This window comes from Macrosteles quadrilineatus, unplaced genomic scaffold, assembly GCF_028750875.1.
Source record: "Macrosteles quadrilineatus isolate MER2022 unplaced genomic scaffold, UCM_ALF_1.0 Scaffold_9__3_contigs__length_116548681, whole genome shotgun sequence".
NCBI lineage: Eukaryota > Metazoa > Arthropoda > Insecta > Hemiptera > Cicadellidae > Macrosteles > Macrosteles quadrilineatus.
Genome location: NW_026542602.1, coordinates 56,444,468 through 56,467,796, shown reverse-complemented (window position 1 = coordinate 56,467,796; position 23,329 = coordinate 56,444,468). Strand labels below are relative to the sequence as shown.

Below are 23,329 nucleotides of genomic sequence, written 5' to 3'. Positions count from 1 at the left end.
AAGGACTCTCAACTGTTACAAACTGGACCCAGCCCCCTTGATCATTGGATATTAATGAACTGTCTAGAATTTAAAAATACCGGTAGTTTATTGTAGTTGATAACAAGATATATATCTTTTCATTTTAATGAAGTCTCATACGGTAAAATACTTCACTTACCTTTTCCTCAAATTTTACACCTAGATATCAGCCAGAAATGAGAATATGAATTTGGGGAAGGTATTGGTAGAGAGCGGTAGGCTAATAATTTGAACACCCCTCAATGCAAAATTCTGTCGGCTTCAAATGCGATTCAATCTTTTACCTATGCTCTATACAAAAGAAAAAACAAGATTAAAATAAAACATTAATTGCTTATTTTTGTGGTTTCGTACACTTGTAGGAAACTTCATAAACTAACCCTGTCAAGCAAATAGTCTGTCTAAATTTGAAAGATGAAGATTTCAGAAGCATAGCTGGACATCCAGTAATCCCTTCGACCTCTTTAATTAATCTAGAACTTTTTAATGAATAAATTATGGCTAAATTAATTACATGGTTAAGCTTATTTATGATTTATATAAGATACATTACTTTGGAGGAGTTGAGAATTAAGGACCTACAACCCATACCTTCGTGTTTCTGAGACCAACAAAGTTGTAAAGGGAGAAAGAAAATTATAAAAGATAAGTAATTAATCTTTTCAAGGGAAGGAAAGAAGCACTTCCTGATAAATTAGTTTATCAAGGAGTTCTTCCTTCTTGAATTAAGTAGCAGTAATTTAAATTAACAACTGAGTCTATTTAAGATTGACTTCACAATTTTCAGTTTGCTGTTTTTTTTATGTGGTATTTTTACCTACTAACCAAAACAAATTGATCACATTGTTTTTGTTTCAAGTCGTAAATAGTCATTCATAAGGAAGAAATAACTATCTTTTGTGGTTATATTTCTGCTAAAGAGTGGATGCAATTGGTAGGCTTATATAAATAAGACCCAAATCTCAGAAAATTGGCGAATAACTGTTAAAACAAAAATCCAACAGTTGCTGACATTATTTGAGCATACATGTAAGATTTATGTTATTGTTATGTAGTATCCAGTTATTATTAGTAACAAAATTGTTTTAGCACATTTTATTTAAGTTATCTTAGTTTATTTGTAATAAAATTGTAAAAATATCATAAATACAGAGGAGGTGGTGAAAACGATGGCTTTGCTGTAATTTTAAAATAACTAAAATAGCCTAATAAGCTATTTTTAAATATTCCTAACTTTCACTATTCATTAAAATAATCTCACATGAAATAGCCTAATAATTCTACTTTCTTAAGACATATTTTTAACTTAAAATAAACATTGTTCAACCCACCACCTTAATCCCACCATCAAACAACGTGATACTAAAAAAGTACGAGAGCAAGGTCACGTTTCAAAATGACGCAGTTAAATGCTTTAGAAGTCAGTCGAGGTTTTAAAGAATCTTAATTACTGTGAAAAGGTCGTTCCTTCAAAGTCCAAAAGCCAATTTGTTTTGTTTAAGTAATTAATTAGTTTGTAAAAAGTGAACTGGAGCTCTTTGAACGGTGCCCGCCCTATGTGAACTGAAACTCGTTTTTAGACGGTACAGATAAGTTGAAGCGACTCTAAAGCGTCTCGTCTTTCAAAAGCTACTCTTCCTGTATCTCTCGGTGGGTATTTAACATTTTAAGAGAACTCGGGTATAGAGTTTTGTAAACTATTAGACGGAAAGGTGGTAAATAGAGTATTAATTTGATGCTTTATAACTAATTATTGAGATTCATCGTAGTTTCATTTGATTAATGTATTTCAATAAGTTTTGCAAAAAGTGCCATTTTATCAGTTTTAAAAAAGGGTTACAAAATGAAAAATAACAGTTTATCTTGTTTTGCTTCGCACAAATAAGATGTAACAGCCCTCACAATATATTAAAAGTATATTTGTGACAGGAATATATACAATACCTTTTTAACACTTACAAATTGACCAATTTTTTTAGTTTGTTAGTCATAGTTTTATTTTTGTATCTAAAACAGGTTCCAGTTGTTGCAGTTAGTTCTCAAAACAAGGTCTGTTTTATTCGAGGGACGGTTGCAGATAATTTTCACAACATTTGGTATTTGGAATCTGAATCCATGAAAAAATAGTTCTGATTTCTGAAATTTAACAATTTCCTGCTTTGGCTGAGTTTTTATACTACTAATAGTTTTTTTTTACTATCTTACCCCTGAGGATGGGATCAGATTCCACTGCTTATTTAAGAGAAGAAATAATGCAATTTGACTTCATTAAGAGAAGCAATCAGAAAAACTAACTTCTTATGAGGAGCAATAATTGTATAAGCCTATAGCTTTTCTCAAACAAGTTAGTTTTTTGTATTGCTTCCTTTAAAAAAGTCAATTTTTTTATTCCTTGAAACAGCTCAGTTTAAATGATCTTTGTTGTTGACAGTTGTGCGCCCTCAAGAAGGAGTGGAGGCCGGTACCGTCGTCCTACAGCAGTAGCAGCAATGTGGCTGCGGCGACTGCTAGTGGCACCAGCGGGGCGGCACCCATCTCTGCGGCTACGGCACAAGAGACACTGGAGCTACGCAAGATCAAGAAGGTCCAGAGCTTCTTTCGAGGCTGGCTGTGCCGACGTCGGTGGAAGCAGATCGTAGAGCAGTACATCAAGAGTCCCCACGCGGAGAGTATGCGCAAACGAAACAGGTGAGGCTGTTGGTTGTACTTATTACGTCAAGCGGAACTGTGCTATTGATATAATACCAGTCAACTTTGTTCTTATCATTCTAGTTAGCTGGCAACGCATTAAACCTGTTTATTCAGCTAAATTGCACACTGCAATAGTCATGTAAGACCCAGCTCCAGATTCAAATCCCAGGGCCATTGCCTATAGTATAGGGATTGCCTATAGTAAGAGAGGACATTCTAATATGTATTTTTATTTTCAACATTTGTCTTGATGAAATTATTTTTTGGCATTGTATCAGGATTTATAAGTTCTTTGGCAATCAGGCTAAATATTTTTGTAAAAAATAAATTTCTAAAAAAATCTGTTTTGTTGTTTTTTTTAGTTTTTAAATAAATTTCCGGAAGTAATCTTATTATTTTAGTTAGTTTTCCTTCACAAACGTGTAACTTGTTTAGATTCATTTTGACTGGCAGATAAGCCCAACTGCTATGAAAGCTCACATCAATACACGTACTCTCGACTAAGGGATGAAAACATGAAGCATTCAAGAGCCTTCCTTTACGCTTTCATCATTTAAGAGCTCTACAAACTGTTTTGTATGATTAATATCGAGTTCATTTAAATTAATTGTAAACTGTTTTAATCATGTATTGTGTTACTGAGTTAGTTTTAAAGTATTATATATTGCTCTAAAATTTTAGATCGATTAAATAAATACTAACACTGTTTTATTATTGTTGTGAGTAATATTTGGTTGGTTTAAATTTTTTGGATTTTCTGTTATTTGACTAAACTAGGTTTTTTTACTATATTACGCCTTTAGATACAGTGGAAACAAAATTTGTTATTTTTGATAAAACTAATGGTGATTAAATTTTTTTCAGTTTTTATCTCTCCGTCAGCAAAAAACAAAAAAAAAATAGTATTTGGGTTGTTCTACAGAGAGTGACCTCAGATTGTTTTCAAAATGTGATGCCTCGTAAAAAATAAAATATAATAAGTAAAAAAGTGTATAATTCAGTGTAGCAATAAAAAACTAATAGCTAAAGTAATGTAAAATAGCTAAAGTAAATGTTGCACACTTTAGAAGGTAAAGGATGAATCCTCTTCTTGCTTATATTAGGTCAAGTTTGTAGGGGAGTGAGGTAGACAACCTCAAATGAAAGTTTTTTTTATGTTACAATTAGCAAATTTTTAAGGTGTTACCTTCCAATACTTAATACCTGACATGCACACAGTGTACATGTAACGTGCTACGGGTCCTGCGGCCCCTTCCTAGCACGGCATTTTTTGCTTCCTTGCACCCCCAACCCTTAAAACCTCTTGTGGCCATGATACCTGGTTGCCAAAGTAATCCATGGTTGTCTGAACGGCACTTGGCTTAAAATACCTACATTGTATGGTCGCCATTTCATAAGAAAGTATTGAAGTATCGTTTGAAGACTTTTTGATGATCTAGGATTTATAACATCATGGCTTAACGCTTGTCAGTGACAACCGAGTGTTACTCTGATAACAAGATTCACCTCTTGTATAGTATAGTAAGCAGATGCTTATTTACTAAATGTTTTCTACCATTTGCATTTCACAGCTTGGTGTTCCGCATGGTGGAAGCAGAAGAAGAGTATATGGAGCAGATGGAGGTGTTAGTCTCGTGTTTCCTGCGACCATTCAAGATGGCCGCCTCCAGTAAGAAGCCTCCGTGTTCTCACGAGGACGTGAACTCCATCTTCCTCAACAGCGAGACTGTTTTGTTCCTACACCAGATATTCCTCAAGGGTCTCACGTCGAGAATGGAGAGCTGGCCTACTCTTGTACTCGGTAGGGATCGTCTTAGAGCGAACTTTGAAAATTATGCGTTTACAACTAGGTATGGAAAGGTAGAAGTTATTGAAAATATTCTGAGTATTTACTTTGGTATAAGAAGATGTAGATATTACAATTCCATGCTAAAATTGAACTCCTTTTTATAAGAAATTTACTTTGTCTTAGCAACCAAACAGAGTGTGCTAGTATTAGGGATGGACGAGATTGGATTTTTAGTTCGAGACGAGACGAGACGAGATTTTTTATTTCTCATAAAATTTCGAGACGAGATCGAGACGAGATTTCTCTTCTCATACACAACGGGAAATGCACGTTCAAAATTTTTACCTGATTTTGTAACATTGTTAGATGACTGTTTAAATACTAAAATAATGATAATAGGCAAGAATATTTACATCTTTCATTAAATAACATCAGCATAACATTTTTTTATTAATCACGCCTAACTTATTAAAAATGCCTACGATTAGGAAACATGGTGATATCAGTTAGGATAGAGTTCAACTTATCCTAAAATAAAATAAATCATAAAATAAAAGCAATATTAATTTTTATAAAATAGTTACTTGTTTTGACTTTTTTTATAGTAATAAAACATTCCTCACACTGCTTTACACTTAACAAAACTTCTCAAATGTTATTAAAGTAATATTATTAAAATAATGAAAGTAATATTTACATTAAAAGAGTTAAAGTAATATTTACATTAAAAGAATTAATTAAATAAGAACGCCTTCGAAAAGGAAACGCAACTACAACACGCTCCTGTATTGCGGGTATTGCATTGACTTTCTGCAGGCGTTTTTAATTTATTTTTTTTTTTTTTTTTATTCTCGTCTCGATAAAAATCTCGGCCAAAAAGTAATCTTGTCTCGTGTAACGAGATTGAAAATTTCCCGAAAATTTCCCGAAATTTCGAGACTTGACCATCCCTAGCTAGTATCAAATACTGATTTCTGGCATAGTAAAAAGGGTTGGATATAATTGTAGTCAGGATCACATTTTGTGAGTGGTTTATTCAAGTATGTTCTTTCTTAATACCAAGTCCTCTTAAGCTATTCCTTTTTTATGGGAAGCCAACACCAGTCCTGCTAATTCAAAACATATGTTTGGGAAAGAGATTATACAGTATCTAAATTTAAAACAAAGTTACAAACAAGAACCCTGGACCAGGGTTCATAGCCTACCACAAACCTGGGAAACCACGAATTGTGAATTTTGATGACCGGGAAAAGTCTGTGGATTGTTCAGGAGTTTTTATGGAACCGAGAAATTTGCAATAATTGCAACGCTTCTCTGACTGAGCATCCTTTCAGTGCTAGTATTCTCTTTTTAAGGTTGTGTAAAAATAATACAATCACGGGAGATGATTACCAGTGTTGTCATGATTGTGGGAGCAATATAGAGCAATACAGTTGGGCAATGCAGTGGTTAGCGTCTTCAGTGTGGTAGGGCCGGGTTCAATTCCTTGCATATCCATAATACATAAGAGTTTGGACCAATTTCCCTAAAAGCCTTTAAGTACTTCCTCTTGTGATTCCTCATGTAAAAATGCCATTGGCGTGGGCATAAAGAAAAAAATACATGGCTATAGTAATAATATATTATATTGTTTTATATGCAACTTTACTGCATTTCCAGCTAATCTGCAACAGGAGATTGTCCCAAATAGTTTGAATGGATCGGTAAATGGGCCTCTGGTGTGCTTCAGTAAAAGTCAATGGCAGTAACGAGCCCAGAATTTAGACTGTTCCTTTACCCTCCACGGCGCTTAAATGTCAATAGTGTAAAATACACAAAGACTTGGAACCCAAATTTGAATGGATAAGAGTTTTTTCATTGGCCACATATGGTCCAAAAAGATGTTTATTTCAGTGTGCAAATGGCTGCAACAAGAACAGGTTTTGGACAAACAATGTCAAAGGTATAGAAACACGTAACGACTTAATACCCAAATTAGTCTGGATTGATGAGGATTTTATGTATTTTTCTGTTCAGGTGACCTGTTTGACATGCTGCTGCCGATGCTGAGCATCTACCAGGAGTATGTACGCAATCACCACTATAGTCTGCAGGTGCTTACGGAATGTAAACAGTCGCCACAGTTTGCAGCATTGTTGGCCAGACTGGAGAATAAACCTGCCTGTCAGGGAAGATCTCTGGAGACATTCCTCACCTACCCGATGCATCAGGTGAGAATATCATCTAGAAAAACTATTTTGTATACAGTTATCTTAGAGTGGCTTTTTGTTCATTTAGTCTGCAAACAACCAATTTATCCAAATTTAAAAAAAAACTGTGTCTAAACTAACTAATTAACGTCTTTTTCAGGTGCCCAGATATATAATCACGTTGCACGAACTGCTCGCTCACACTCCTCACGATCATGTTGAACGGAAGAGTTTGCAAAACGCTCGTCAGCAACTTGAGGACCTTTCTCGTCAAATGCATGACGAGGTACGCATCCTTAGTTTGTCAAAACACTAAACGTGACAATATCTAATTTCTCATTATTGAAATCCTTACCTCTTCCGTTGCTATTTAAATTTCCCCTTTTGTCAATAGTTTGTCTTCCGTTATCTTCGTTATGTTTTCCACTTCCTATTCCTTATCCTCTACCTCCATGTAATCATCTTTGTCTTGTCTTGTGAATTTGTTTGTACTAATAATACATCTTTTGTATTTTCTCTTTAGGTATCAGTTTTCATTACCAAACCATGGCAATTTTATTCTTTTGCAGCTTTGCATATTTTGTTCCCAGTTATATTCTCTGCCTCTCTTTATGTCCTGCTCAGAAGCGATTTGGGAAAAAATTCTTGGTACCAAGTGTTGTTATTTCTATATTTATCTTAAGTATTGCAGAGTATTTCATGGTTGTGTTGTGTGAAACCAAAAGCTCACCTTTTTTAATTTTTAAGATTCATTTAAAATTTAATTCGCAAGAAATTATCAATGCTGGTATCAATTTTAGTTAACAACACCTGAATGGCTTTGGACACTTTAGAGATATAACTTTTCAAAGGGAGGTCTTCTTTTTGTTCATTTTGGATTTTGTTTTAAGACACTTTAAGTATGTTTAATAACATGCAAGTATATTACTGAATTATTTACATAATTTTGGGTGCTGTATGGAGCCACATGGTATTATAAGTTCTTAGTAAACAAAAATAAAGTTGTAACTCGTTAGATTTAAGAGAAAAGGGTAAATATAAAACCGAACCTGTTCAATATAGACCGGTGCATCAATTTTAAATCAAAATAGGGGTGTAAAGGTTTTCCGATAGCTATAAATTGTGCTAAAACCATTTCAGGTTTTACTTAGGCTACTTAAATCTTAGGCTCATATTTGATTATTTATTGGCAATGATTAAATCATTTAACACAATTTACACTACATTGTTGTATCTTCAGAATTCCTTGCTAGGCAGCAAGTATCAATTTGGGACACATAGTAAATGCAGAGTCGAATCATCTTTCATGCGAAGGCTTAACACTTTAACATAAACTCCTCATCGTTCACTCGCAATACAGTATAATCGTGACATTGTACATCTTTACAGGTTAGTGAAACGGAAAACTTGAGAAAAAACTTGGCTGTAGAAAGAATGATCGTAGAAGGCTGTGACATCCTGCTAGATGTCAACCAAGTTTTTGTCCGCCAAGGTACGATCGGCATCTATGTTTGTTGTCTCATCACTTCTCCATAAACTCATTTTACTTTGGCTTCTCACAGAATTCTTTATCTTTGAGGTTTCGCAGTATGATCTTCCATCACTTCCGCTAAAGTCTTCATTCCATTTCCACTTGTAGTGCATGTATAGTGTTTTTTTCTAGATCGGTTCGGTATTTAGATTCAGCTAAGACTTTTTTAGGTTAGTTTTGAGTTTATAACCATTTCGTATGCATGAGCATTGTTCTAGTTTTAAATGCTGTTCTGTGTTGGGGGATATTATCCAAGGATTTCATTCTTCTCGATGTTTTATGTGTGTAAATGTGAATTATGTAAATAGATGTGGAAGGTGTGTTATGAAAAGTTACAAAATTATGTACCATATTCAAATTACATAAATTGGCTTAGGAGTATTGTACACTTGTCTTCATTTGATCAATTATATTTAGGCCTACTAGAATCAATATTACATAAACCCTGGCTAGGTTTTTCTAAAGATATTTGATAAATGGTCATCTAAAACTCCTCGAAATTTAAGGCTGTCAAGTTGATGATCTTGACAAATTTACCAATTGGAAAATATTCTTTGAGGATCCTGTATGTCTTCTGCTAATTTTGTCCAATCGGCAGCATAGTACCTAAAAGCCACTCCAAGTATTCATTTACCATACGTCAGGGCGTCACACCAACATAAACATGAAATTGTTACATATACAAATTCGTAACAAGTCATACCAACAAATTCAGTCAAATCAACTAATGGGATCTTTAGCTCAGGGGCCATTAGTGTTTTAGCTAGATGTATTATTCTCATTCTTGGGTGTTTTTAAGAATTGACTTTTAAGGCATTTGACAGTACGTTGAAACTCTTACTTAGGTGTAAGAATAGAGCTCTATTTTTGCTATTCTCTTTGTTTGATATATATACATATTTTATTTGTTTTTATGTTGAATGTTTTATGCATGCCACTTTTAAGGGTCCATAGAAGAGTGGTATAAAAAGTTCAGTGTTGGTATGGTAAACACAGTGTTTCTTAGCTCCCGAAATTTTCCAACTATTGTATATCCAAACTCGTATAATGTTTGGAAGTACTGTAGTAAGAAATAATTTGTCATTATTTGGAAAAATGTTTACTGTACCAACAACGATAACAGAAACGTCAGAAACTGTGATGACTGTACAGTGTACAACGCGGAGTACTGAACCATATGGATGACTGTATATTTGCATTACTTTACTATACATAGATTATGGCACTGTTTGGGTGACAAACCGTACAATGACTATGTAGGGAGAACAATGGCGTACGATGATGGTACTTTACAGTGTTCACATACCTTACATACAGGTGACTGCCCCATCACAGAGAAAAGGCACAGAGGAAACATTCAATGGTACACTTTAGTGGTGTCTTGGACTATCTGGTGTCTAGGGAGAAGTCCAATACCACCCCATTCGCACTCCTGTACTACAATGCTCATGCTGAAGGAAGACCCTGTTATAGGAATTTCTGCACAATGATCACCTCTCCGGCTCTTCCTTGTTCGTCACAAGTATATTTCCCGCACAGTTTACTAGATCTGAAAGCGCACAGTCGGCATAAGCGTGTTTTCTCCGTACCTTCTTAAGTCTCTGCGATAGTACAGAGTCACTCTACCGTACAAATTGTGGTTCTGTACTATTAATATTAACAGTATACTAATTACTGTACCATACAACTGACAATATTGTATTGTACAGTTATTGTAATAAACAGATAAGAGGTACCACACCACCCCTTGTAAGAAGTGGCTTATAAATCTTTTACTTTCCAGGAAGCCTGATACAGATTCCCACTGACAAATGTAAATCCCAGCGAAGCCGCTTCGGAATTAAGTCTGAGAAAGAAGCTCTTCGCCAATGTTTTTTGTTCTCCAATCACCTTATTATTGCTACAAGGTGGGTGATTTTGCAAACTTAAGTTGGCTAAAGCCTGTAATTTTACAGTTTGAGGAATATTGTACTACTTCACTTGGTAGTTGGTGCAAGTAACAAGTACCTAAAAAGTGATAAGTTCTTTAAAAGTCTTTGAGTAAAAACGCTAAACATAGTAAACATAGGTTAAATTTAGTAGTTTTTCAATAATCCCAATACCACCCTGGTTCCACTAGTGTCGGATTATGAAGAGTCAATTGTAGTATTAACGAGAAGCACTATTCCATTATTTTTAGCATGAAAAGCAAGTTAAGCGTACCTTCACTCAAATAGTAGGTTTACTACAAATCATAATGATTCAACTAAATACTACACAGATGAGTAATTGACTATAGATTCCTAATTAGACTTGGTAAGTAGAGATGGTGGGTCATCAGCTCAGATGATTGCCACCAACTCTGTGAAAGCAAAGATAATTTCTGGTGTGCTTGATAAGTTCTACTCTTGACATTAGTTAGATACTTAACTGATAATTGTAGATTACGTTCCCTAGTTTAGCATTGTCTTTATGTACTGAGGTAGACATAGTAGCTATAGACCAGCTGTTGCTAGTTTATTCAAAAGGAAAGTAGTTAAATGACCCCTCGTAGAGTGTACTTCTATTAAAGTGCTGTCGTCTCTTTAGTTTCTCACATTGATACGATAGTTGATGGCCCATAGCACATTATATTATAAATGGCTCAATTTTAACATGCACAATGGAATGTCTACCTCACAAGAGTATCCAACGAGTTTTGTGTTCACCCGAGCTTTGAGTTGACCTGACTTTTTGTACTGATCCAAGTTTTGGGTTGACCTGAATTTTTGTGTTGACTTAGTTTTATGTTGACCCAAGTTTTGTGTTACCTCGACTGTTTGTGTTGCCCTAACTTTTTGTGTTCATCCAAGTCTTGTGTTGACTAGAGATTTGTGTTTTACCAGGAGTTTCCTGTTCACCCGAGTTTTTTGTTGATTTGAGTTTTTGTCTTGACACGAGTCTTGTGTTGATCCGAACTATGTGGTGACCCTATTTTTGTGTTAGACCAGAGTCTGAGTTTTTTATTGACTCGGATTTTGTCCACAGGACCTCCGGGGGCAGGCTGCACCTGGTCACAGACGTAGGCAAGATCCCACTCGCAGACGCCATCCTCATCGAAGATCCTAACGATCATGGTGTGAACGATGATGATGGTAACATTAATTACGTTTATTCCGGTGGCCTACAACTGTGCCGCTAGACGCTTCGGGTGACACCCACCTATCTCGCACTCGGCTCTGCTTTCTTCTTCTTCTTCTATTTCTGCAATATTTGTTTGAGGTCGAACAAGAACAGGACGGCCGAGTTGGATGCTTAAAGTTTTTAATTCATGATTTTTTTGTTTTATCATCTGATTTTTAAAGAATTTTTTTATTTACATGCTCTGCTAAAAACATTTTAACACTCCAATAGTTGTGGAAATAACAAAAAGGTCACAAAAAAAACTAATAAAATCAAAGATCGAGGCTTTTAAAGAGTTCAGAATTTTGGGTTTTTACAGTGCCATTGAAAACAAGTTTTATTATTTTCCAACGGTAACGCCTAAAGCTTTCCTTGTTTGCTTGGATAATAATATGTTTTATAACAACAACAAAACCTGGTGTTTTTTCCATTGTCAAGTGTAGTTTTGTGTTAATTGTATTTATTGTTTTTCTTATTGAAGATAGAAAATATTCCCAACTTATTTTTAAAATAACAATACTATGACTTTGGGGTTTTGTTTTTATCAACTAACCCATCAAATTCTAATTCTGTACTTTTATTTTAAAGCCCTTTTATCTTTAACAATCAATCTTTACAATTAAAACATCAAATGTATTAGGAGCGCTTAACATTCGCAAGTAGTGCTTAATCTTGTCAAAACACTTAATGTAAAATTAATGTTCCAACCTTTTTTTTTACTTTTAACAACCATACAGTAACTTGATTTTACAGTCAACTAAAATAATGTTGTAAAGGCACTCGGAAATTGTCTTTGTGTATCTGCGGGTAATATTTTGCAGTAAGTTTTAAATTACGTACGTATGAGGAGCTTTTAGCAAGCTAACAAGTAAAGTTTTACTTACAATGAAAAATACAGTAAAAATGGGCAGTAATGGATAAAAAAGTTTTCTTAAGTTTAGTTATATTGAGGCTGTTTAAGCACAAGGGAAATCTTGTGATGAGCACAGTAGTCGCAAATGCTACCACTGTTGCTGTTACCATGGTGATTAGAGGGGCGTAGTGTGGGCCATCTTAATCGCCCACAGAAGGCAATTTTTCAAAGTTAAGGTACAAACCTACCGGTCAAAAGAAACCACATGTTAACTCAAAGAAAATTGCATCAAGTAAATTATTGTGATTATCGCAAAATTATACATTTTTAATTAACTAAAATTGTGTCTACGTATTTTTAACTCAATTTTAAAGTGAACTTTATTTTAGTTTTTTAACCGCAAGGTAAAATTTCAATAATTTTCTGTTGCATTATTTGTAAGTTTTAGGTAGAGCCCCTGAATTTGCACCAAATTTGACAAAATGGCCACTTTCAAGCCCCAAAAGTCCTACATTATTCGTCAGAATCATTTAACAATCTTATGTGTCAGTTTCTATTTTAATATATACCTAATCCAATCAAATAAAATTGTTTAAATTAATTTGTTCACCAAACGCACACTATTTTTATTTGTTTAAAAAATTAAACCATAGGCCTATAGACTCTATTTTTTCACTACTACCTAACCTTAAATAAATTATTGTGGATGCCATCAGTCTATTACATATTTTGTAATATATTAACTATTCTTATGATTTCATCAACATAGCATGGATTTCATATTTCCTTCGTCATAAGTGAGCATGTTCTATACATTGTTCAATGGCATGGTGATAGGTTGAAATCGTTAGACAACATGTAACACTCTTGAGCATGGTTATCATTACGTAAAACTTTACATTACGTAAAGCTTACTTTTCACATTTCTTCATGTAAAGCTTTGTTACATTACTCTGTTTTGTGTAAATTACACTTTACAATTTATATTTTCATACTTTGTAGTAAAAAGATTAATTACTAGGGGATTTTTTAAAAATTTGGTAAACTAAAACATTTATGTTGACGTCTGATAATGTTCTGGTTGTTAATCATATTTTTAGTGGTGATTAAGAAGAAGTACACATTACAAGTCAAAAAATTACCAACCAGTTACGGTATTTGAAGGAACAGTCGCCTGTTTTGGTTCTAATCAAAAATCAACACGTGAATGGGTAGTGGATTGTTAAAAAGGGCTTAACTTAAATTCCAAGTATGCTGGTTGGATCCTATGAAGGATTAACTGGACCTAACCATTCTTACCATTTTCATTTGAATAATAATTTATGATGCTTAACATTACGATAATGGAATGGTTATGGTGCTCACCTGCAGGGTTGCCTCCTTAATGTTATGGAAAATCGGGACATTTCCCCCCCTCCCCCCGAATTAACATAGGCTTATATAAGGGCATATGGAACCAAAATCGGGACTGTTCCGGCAGAATCGGGACGGGTGGCAACCCTGCCTTTAAGTCTTAATGTTGTTTATTTTATGTCAAGTGTGTTCGATTCAAGACCCTGATGTCATTTGTCATTGAACTATCCATTAATAACCTTTGCAACAATAAAAGGCCAATGATGGATTGTAACAAGATTAGAGTTTGGACCGTTCCCTAACAAAGAACAAAAATATTTCCAGTGGCATGGAACTTGAATAAAAACGGAGGCTAAAGTATTACGACCGAGTTTTATTCTGTACCCTGACAAAAATATTTTGTAATACCTTACCATTTATGTGAAAGTACAGGGAGGGCAAAAAAATTGCTTTTAAGTAAATTTCTAAAAGAAAGCTATCTTGACAAAAAAAACGTAACTTAACATTTTACTTAACATCTCCCCAATGAAATTAACAATTGGGTGTTTTGCTAAGCTAGTAGTTAGCGTCTCGTACTTCAATAAGAAGAAGACAAGTTTAATCCGTGGTACCTACAAATATTTTATAGTTTCTGACCACTTTACCCAGTGTTTGTGACTCCATTGAAAATTCCACTGGCATTAACACTAACCAAAATTTTTTTCATAAGTACTAAGTAGTACCTAGCTATGAACAAAGTTAACTCCATAATTCGTTTTCAGACTGCTCAATGTCCAGCCATTCCAGTAGCCATAGTGAAACCTCCAGCACAGGATGCAATTTTCAAAACAGAGACTTCAAAATTATTTTAGACATCAAAAGTGGTAACCAGTCGCAAGTGTCTGTTCATTTGGTGGCGCATACCCTGCAGGAGAAGGCTGCATGGGTCAGTGACATTAGCCAGGTGCGTCATGAACAAATAATATATGAGTAGAGTAAATGTAAAAGATTTGTTATGCAAACCCTTACTCTGGTAGGCTGTGTTTAATGGTAAAACTTCGCAGATTCCAGAACATTATGTTTTGTATTCATTTTAATTCCTTCAGATATCTTCAGGGCTGCTTTTATAAAGTACAGTTTTCTTGCCCTCAGGGGCGCAAGAGAGTTTAGGTTTGTTGGGGACACAAGGAAGAGAAAAGTTACCCCACAAAGTAGGTGGAGAGAGGCGCAATCACCTCTCGGGTCCATAGTGCATCACATGCAAACCCCAGGCCTGGATATATTTGATAAAATATACTTTTTGATATAGCTTACAGAGATTTTTCACATTTGTAAAATTCAAATTTGTAGTTTTAGTAAAATGAATAAAATTTATAAAATAAATAACATTTAAGGATAGACACATAACTATGCCACATACTACTGTGCATTATTAAATGAGGAAATATTGATTGTATGATGTCATGTAGCCGCAAAAACAAGCTCGTATGTTCGAGTTAAAAATAGCTTTCCACATTTGTAATGTTGAACTTGTCCACAGTGCATGGACAATGTACACTTCAACGACCTTCTCCACAGTAGTATGTCCGATACCTCCTCCGTAACAATGCCTCAATCGATCAAGAACGACCCGAAACTCTTCAAAGACGATGTTGACATTCGATTCAGCAGAACTCTAAATTCCTGTAAAGTGAGTATCTGCATTATCTTGTTTGTTCCAAGATAGCTATCATAATATTCAAAACTAACAAGATTTTGCATTGTGATTAGATGTTTAGTCTTTTAAAAAGACTAAAGGTGTTTCAATTTTCTACAAAGTCGCATACAATAACTGGGTAGTTGTGGTAAATAAATGTCAGTTGTTTGTGTAGTAAAAAGTTAACATTTCATGTAAGTGATTTTGCCATACTGATGTAGTGATACCAGTCGTATTTGCTGGAAACATGTAAAAAATGTAAAGAATCCTAATTAGTGTATTATTGTTGACTTTTGGATATAAGAGTGGTTTTTTTTTATCCTAGGGCGCTAGCACAGAAAACATACTACTATAACCCAGAATGCCAACCGCATGGTAAAAAGCATTAAGTGTTTTGAAATAGCTTTGCCTGTCAATTCTTAGGCAGCGCCACCAGCGTTGCTATGGTGGCGCTGCCTACGAATTGACAGGCAAAGCTATTTCAAAACACTTAATGCTTTTTACCATGCGGTTGGCATTCTGGGTTATAGTAGTATGTTTTCTGTGGCGCTAGGCACGACCCTGGGATTGTTTTTCACATTACTTCAGGCTGACCTAGGTGTTGCGGCATTAACACATGAATAAAATCCATTGGTGATTTGGCGGCATTTGAACCCGGAACCTCTTGGACTGAAGTCCCGCGCTCTAACCACTAGCCCAGCTCGCTCCCCCTGGATATAAGAGTAGACATTGCCTGTATATGAACCAGCTGTGGTCATGAGTTTATTTGAATAGAATATAGTTTGATGAGCTGCTCACAAAGTGCTACTGTCAAAGCATTTTACTTCTCTTCATTTTCAATTCATTGATCATCGAGGCTATCTGATTGGCTTGATTGGAGAGTCAACGTAAACGTTACGTCATTAACAGCAATACACTATGTCAGTGGCTTAGTTCGACTATTTTTGTTTTTATTCTAAACCTGACTACAATGTAGGTATAAAGTGTCTTCTACTCTACATTGTCTAAGGCTACATTCAATAGTTGTTTTTTCCCCTACAAAGTCACAGTAACCACAGAGAATTAAAGTACAGAGGAAACCTTCTTATGTGATGTTCTTGTGCTTTCAGCTATAGTATTTTGTGCTGGAAATATACTTGTGCTGAGCAATGAAGAGCCCAAGCAGTGAGCACTGTGCAGAAATTCCTGTCGCAGAGAGCATAAGGTCTTCCTCCACCGTGAGCCTTGTAGTACATCTTGTCGAGGAGCGCGGTGTTGGCATTTGCCCTAGACACCACTAGAGTGTACTATTGAATGTTTCCTCTGTACCTTACTTCTCTAAGCAGTAACACAATAATATAGCAAACAATCTATTAATACCTCTACAAGAAATAATGATGCTACGGTACATAAAAACCTAAATGTAACATCTGAAGACTAAATTGCTGTTCCAGGTTCCACAGATAAGATACGCCACCCCAGATAGACTTCTCGAGCGCTTGACAGACTTGCGTTTTTTATCCATCGATTTCCTAAACACGTTCCTGCTCACTTACCGAGTGTTCACGGACAGTGTGAAGGTTCTGGAGGCTCTCAAGAAGGTGTTTTACAACTCAGACCCTCCTGAAGCTCAGACATATCCTCCAGGATCATTCATGTGAGTTCAGTCTGAAATGTTCTTGAAAATTCATTCAAGTCTTTAATTGATATTTTCTACTGAGAAAGGATTTTGATTTAGTCTTTGTAAGACATAGAGTTAAGACATATGTATCACACTTCTACATCTATACTCCATTCTGCGTTCACCATGCAGTACCCGCCTTATAGGAGATAGCCGTGTGTCATTACTGGAAACACCATACGTTAATTGTCATGAAGGTTGCATCCAACTGCCCTCATAAAATCATTTAAGCATTTATTTGACTTATTTCTCTACCTCTATCCTTTGTACAGAGATGGATTGGTATACTTACCCAATGATTTGAATTTTTACTTTGGTATATCCACAATTGGTTGTATACAGTTTGATAATAAATTTAGAGGTTGTTTTAGATGGCTATTGTTGAAACTCATACCACTGCATGGTGAGCGTGGAATGGAGTATATTTTGTAAACCTAATAATAATCGCCAAGAAAATGTTGGCAGGCGCCAATTTATGCTTGATTCAATTGCTGCACATACAATAGCTTAAACAGTTAAATTAAACCTTTTGTTTTGTTTTAGTCTAAATTTCTTTAGTGAGTAGATTGGAAAGTTATGTGATAATTTCAAACCTAATTTTACTCTATATGCATGAAAACTAATAACAATGATCAAATTTTTAGCAAAAACTGTTTCTACAATTCTACTTGAGTACTACATCATTTGTGGTAAAATTAACACTAGGATGTGGGAATTTTTTCCAGGGATGAGCTGACATCATCGCTACAGCTTTACGACCCAGAGCGGCGTCGGAGCAGCTTCTCCCCTCGTCGCTTTAGCGGAGCGAGCTCGGTCTCGGGTAAAAGCAATCACTTACACAAGATTAAATATCCTGCAAATAAGATTAAAAATACATTGAGTTAAATTAATTATGAATTATATATTCAATATTTTTGACAGTGGTGAAACTGTGATGTTCTTCTGTAGTTTTGAGGTAACAAATCCTTAATTCAATTTTTTAATAGGTATGTGTTATGTAAACTATATTACCCAGTATTTTGTCACGATTGTCATCCAATTTGAAATCATTTTTGACTTTAAAAACGTTGACCAACTAAAACACCTTTGAACTACAGAGTTTTCGGTGAGTTGGAATTTGTGTGAATAAGAATAGTTCAAATATTTTAGCAACTTGAATTAATTGGATTGTGGATAAGATGTCATGGATTATTTGCATTTTGCATCCAAGTTTTCTCAGCATTCTGGGCTGAAATAGTTAGAAAATATATATGAAAATGTATAAGGTGATTCTTTACAAAACATTCTTAAACTTCCGTTGTTTGAAAAAAAATCACACATGAGACATTGATTTAAAAATAAATAGAAGCAATATCACTTGTCTTAACTAATTTATTTTTTTAAAGAAGTTCTGAGAAATTGTTCAGCTTGTAAGACAAATTTAACTTTGTAAGTTATTTTGTCCCAGCACCATTCTGTTTTCTAAAGTGTACGTTTTTTTCAAACTATTTCGTATTCTACAATGAGTTGTTCTCAGGTTACGGATCCGAGATGTCAGACAGTCGAGATCGAAGTCACAGCTACGACTCCCAGGCTATGTTCCCACCCAAGTCACAACGACGATGCAGCTTTAGAAACAGTAAGTAATCTGTAACAAGTTAAAAAACTTAAGAAATCAATACAAACTTGGCTTTGACATAAATTTAAAATTGGTGAGATTGTTTTTATTCAGGGCGGAAATAGAGAAAATATGCTAAATCATCTTTACAGTACAAGAAGCTATGCAATGTAACATTAAATAGTTCAACCCCTTTCAATTTTCATTATGTCAACCAGCTGTTTAGTAACAGATTCTGGCCTAATTATTTTTTCCTGGTCCTTACAGTGTGACGTATTGATTAGTTTCAAGTTCAAACAATACAACTCTTTTGCCTATCATCAGTGGTTAAAAATTCAATCTTATTTCACTATTCCCTCAGTTGAGGAGGAGCAGCTCACAATGCCGAAGATTGTGAAAGACCCGGCAGCCTCGCTTAGTCCTCGACGCAAAGTCAGCATCCGAGTAGAGGAAGTTGACACCAACACTAATACTTCTCTGCTAACCATCCCTTCTACCATTGCTGGCAGCTCCAGCTCCGAGACTCTCACTGGTATGTGGAACTGGTCATCCTGATACTCAACCCTTCCCAAAATTAAATACCCCCGCAGCAAACCTAAGCGAATTCCCATTTGGTTAATTGGATTTTCACTCAAATATTTGTTTAACTTGTATTAATGTGTATGAATTGGAACGGATGGTGTTTTTGGCATCTGGGGAGATCAAAACAAAAATGTAAATCGGTCCCGGGTTTTAAGACAAGTTTCTGCAAAGCGCAGAAAAAGAGCACCAAAAGATCATGAGCCAGTTAGTTACAGTGCAAATACTAACTAGTCTGTCTACAGAATAGGGGGAAAATCTGCTTCCTGTCGTCCACATTGATGATCTTTATGCGGATATATATCTGTCATCTATCCTGGAAGTCATTGATCACTGAACCTATGATATGCTATAATGATAAAAGCATGTTAGGTGTATTTGCTAAAAGTATATGACTTATATAAGGTATACACTGAACAATTTGTTATGGATACAACACTGTAAATTTATCGACAATGTCACCTGTGTCTAAATGTATGTGACAATAAAGATATTTATTTCATTATCACCATGCTATACTTTGTTACAGACCAGACGGTGATTAGTGCTCCATCATCTCCCAGCAACCAATCGACAGCCACTCTCGTACCTTCCTCAGGCTCTGACTCCAGCCAGGACCACGCCAAGGACCAGCAGCTCCCTTCGTCACCTCCCACCACCGACCCCTCGGACCTTCCCTCTAGTCCCAGGGTGACCTCCCCTAAGTCTACGTCACCATCAAGGACATCACCCTCCAGAGTCACTTCCCCGTCCAAGACACCTCCGGGGCCTGACGGAGTACCCAAGGAAGCAGAAAGGTACAGTTAGTCAATTATCTAACGGATTATTGGATCCGGGAATGTTTGGGCATTACAAAATGTAGTCAAAACTTTGGATCGTGATGGAAAATGTCCACATTTATTTCTTAAACAACATAAACTCAAACTCACGATTACCAAAAATTAAATTTAAACAGGTAACTTATTTACACAATCAAAAATACATATGACATAGCTGTACCTGTGTTGCAGCCGACACGGCCGTAAGAGGTCCAGTTTTGAGAGCAGCCATCGCAAAAGCAGCACTGTAGGGTTGTCTGAGGACCGAGCTGATTGGCCAGATGACGGAGAGATTCACGGACCTCTACCGTACAGTACTACCTCATCTCGCTCAGCGTCCATCGTGATGCAGGTTTGTACTGTACACTGACAGCCTTGAGATTGATTTATAGCACTAGGGCAGACTGTAGAAGAATTTTATAACTTGTATAGCAGTTAGTTCCCTTTCACATTATTGTGTTCTTGAAGAAAATCCGTCAGGAATAAGAAAATAATTGGACAAGTCCAACACACGTTTTGATTGGATACACTTTCTTGTTCACCTCTTCTTCACTTGGTTGTTTCTTCTAAGTTTTTGTAATATTTATTTCTCTCTTGAAATTTTCTCCCTAGTAAAAAACCCTTGATAATCTTAGATAAATAGTTTTCTACTTTGTTATTACAACTTTTGAACTTTGTACATGTTTATTATAAAGGGAGACTTAAATCAGAGTAAGTCAAACGTTGAATGGATAATAAACTGAGAGTTTACAGGAAAGCTGTGTTTCAATGAGATCACAATTTAGAGATGAATTTGCCAGCTTGTCAACCTAACATACAAACATTTTCCACAACTGTTAAAAAAACTAAAGTTTAAGTTTTTACATCATTTAAAGCTTTTTGAAAGTTATATCAGACGAGACAACTAATAATTTAAACTTACTTAATTCAATCACCTAAGTTTTTCTGTATTCCTCACACAGAACTACTACAGCGCCCGGCGATCTCTCGTGTCAAACGCAGACGGAGAAGGCATCGGAAGTGTTTCACAACGAACGAGTTTTCAGCACGACTCTCCACAACATTCCAGCAAAGCAGGGGTCGTCATCACGTCTTTCCGTCAATCCCAGCGGAGGTAAATATAAGCTGTTAACTGTCTAACTAAGTGTATTACCGCTTGTAACTGAAATAGAAAAATTAGTGAAACCGTGGTGTTCTGTGTGAAATTTAGTTCAAACCAGAAATCAGAGGCTTCAAATTTAAGTTTGTGGTGATGCTTGCTGAGCATCAAAAATCAGAAACTAAAGTTCTGTATGTGAAGGTTCTAAATTCTGTTCATATTAAAGCCTTAAAAACATCAACGTACAAATTTATTTTAAGACTTTTTTGAAGATTTTTTCAAAGAAGCTGTTCAAAGAACATTTTTGCCTTTTTGAATTACACTACAATCATTAGAGAAGATTTCTGGAAGTTGATCTTACTAAAATAACTTTACTCAGACCTTTTTACACAATCTGTTAATTTTCCTGTAACCTACCACCGCAAGTGATCTCTTTAAATTGTGATGCATGCAAAGCTGTGTTTACATGAAGCCAGTTAGCATGTTATCTGCCTCAGATAAATTGAGAAGCAGGTAACCTGCCTACCGGTCTCTTATAAACACAGCTTAACTCTTTTATATTTTCTGTGGCTGTGCCATTTAATTGTGGTCTCCATTTATTAAGTTTATTTTGAATTACTTGTTTTTCAGTGGACAACTTAATTTGGTTTATCGTATTTTTTTATTTAATTTACTCTCTTTCTTTCTTGTTTAATTATTTCCTTATATTTTACCAAATAATATTTAGAAATTAATCAAGAAAGAACATGAATTACTTTTCTTGGTTGTATTTTTATTGTTTTGAGTATGAAAATAAAATAATCCATTTTGTAAAAATAAGACTTTTATAAACCCCCTACTTTCAACAGTTTGTTAAAAGAAACTCGACATAAAGATAGAAAAACTTGATAAACTTCCAAAAGAGTTACTCGGCATATAAAAATCTCTCAAATTATTAAACTATGCCTAAAGTTTTATTTTACTTTTTATAATTATCTGAATAGAAAGTATGTTTAATATATAAATTTGTTCTACTAATGCATGTTTTGTTTTCTATTTTACATTATTTCTATCTTCTGCTTTCTTCTATCTTTATATCTTCAACATCTATTCTTACATGCATACTACTATATGTACGAATGAGAAAGTCAGCTTTTTGGTACTGTGTTTCAAGTTTTATGTATGTTTGTAATTCTTGGATAACTATATATCTTTGATTCTTATAAGTTTACCTATCACGATCATAACAACCCTGAATTGTGTTTTTTCCCCTTATTGTCTTGCTTAATAACTTTTCAGTTTTCATTATTCATTGACATTGACTTTTTTTAATTTTTTTTACTTTTCTTTTTAAATGAACATAAGTATGCCCTGTAGTAGTACCTATTCACACTATTTTTTCTGTTTTCATCTTCTGAACATATTTAAAAAAAAAAATGTGTTTTAAAATATGTCAATAAACCTAATTATTTATAATATTTTAGAATTTGTTATTAAAATAATGTAATGTAGTTTCTTTAATATAATTTAAATCTATCAATGTCAAATTTTATTAATAAACAATACAAGTGGAAGCTGATTTTCAGTTTTAGTATTATGGCTATAATGTCTAATTATTTCTTAAATCATCCTGAGTTAATAATTAAACAAAAATTTGTTTATTTTACAGTAATGTTAGTTTGTAGTTAATTTACTATTTTTTTTTTTTTTTTTTTAAGTACTGCACTACTGTTTATATCTTTAGTATTGTAGTAGTGTTAATCTGTTTACCCTAAAAGTAGTAAAACTTATTTGTTCAAACTAACAAAAAACATAACAGTACTTTAAGTTCTAAAATAGTCAAATAACGTATGTCCTTTCATTTTTCAAGAAATATGGTCCAGAACTTAATAGTTTTTTTTATTATTTTTAAGATTATTTCAGTTTAGTATTTTAAAGTCCATTTTATTATGTTTAATTTTTTATTTTCGGTTTCTCTTTGTAGTTTTCTACCACTTGATTTTTTACTAACTCAAACTTGAAAATATTCTTATTCTGGTTTACAAGTGAGGTTTGAGTTGACAGATATGGAATATTACCTTTACTATCTATGTGCTGTATTTGTTATTTGTTATTTGTTCCTTAACCATACAAATGCAGAAGGATACTTCAATACTTTCTACATTTACATAGTTTATAAATATTATTTCCATGTTGATTTTACCATCATTAACGTCATTTTCCTAATTACTGTTCATTGCTCGAAGCTTTGATTGTTTCTTATTGAAGTCACTGATATCAACCTTGAGATGGACTTGAAGGTTTTTAAAATCCAAGATAACTTTTAGATTGACAATTTGTTTGAAATATGGTTA

General features: G+C 34.6%; 1 protein-coding gene across 3 annotated transcripts in view; it reads left to right on the top strand.

The window, feature by feature from the left end:
- LOC129004150 (ras-specific guanine nucleotide-releasing factor 2-like) overlaps positions 1 to 23,329 on the top strand; it is a 94,905-nt gene that overhangs the window by 61,591 nt on the left and 9,985 nt on the right. For 2 of the 3 annotated variants that reach the window (XM_054432591.1, XM_054432589.1), the window contains exons 6-21: positions 2,453 to 2,709; positions 4,284 to 4,513; positions 6,518 to 6,711; positions 6,851 to 6,976; positions 8,080 to 8,182; positions 10,005 to 10,128; positions 11,228 to 11,334; positions 14,330 to 14,511; positions 15,088 to 15,237; positions 16,677 to 16,879; positions 17,629 to 17,723; positions 18,420 to 18,521; positions 18,862 to 19,032; positions 19,609 to 19,876; positions 20,090 to 20,249; positions 20,860 to 21,011. In XM_054432591.1, coding sequence (XP_054288566.1) covers positions 2,453 to 2,709; positions 4,284 to 4,513; positions 6,518 to 6,711; positions 6,851 to 6,976; positions 8,080 to 8,182; positions 10,005 to 10,128; positions 11,228 to 11,334; positions 14,330 to 14,511; positions 15,088 to 15,237; positions 16,677 to 16,879; positions 17,629 to 17,723; positions 18,420 to 18,521; positions 18,862 to 19,032; positions 19,609 to 19,876; positions 20,090 to 20,249; positions 20,860 to 21,011 — 2,624 coding nt within the window. The remainder of the gene's footprint in view (positions 1 to 2,452; positions 2,710 to 4,283; positions 4,514 to 6,517; positions 6,712 to 6,850; positions 6,977 to 8,079; positions 8,183 to 10,004; positions 10,129 to 11,227; positions 11,335 to 14,329; positions 14,512 to 15,087; positions 15,238 to 16,676; positions 16,880 to 17,628; positions 17,724 to 18,419; positions 18,522 to 18,861; positions 19,033 to 19,608; positions 19,877 to 20,089; positions 20,250 to 20,859; positions 21,012 to 23,329) is intronic. The other variant, XM_054432590.1, reaches the window with a different exon arrangement.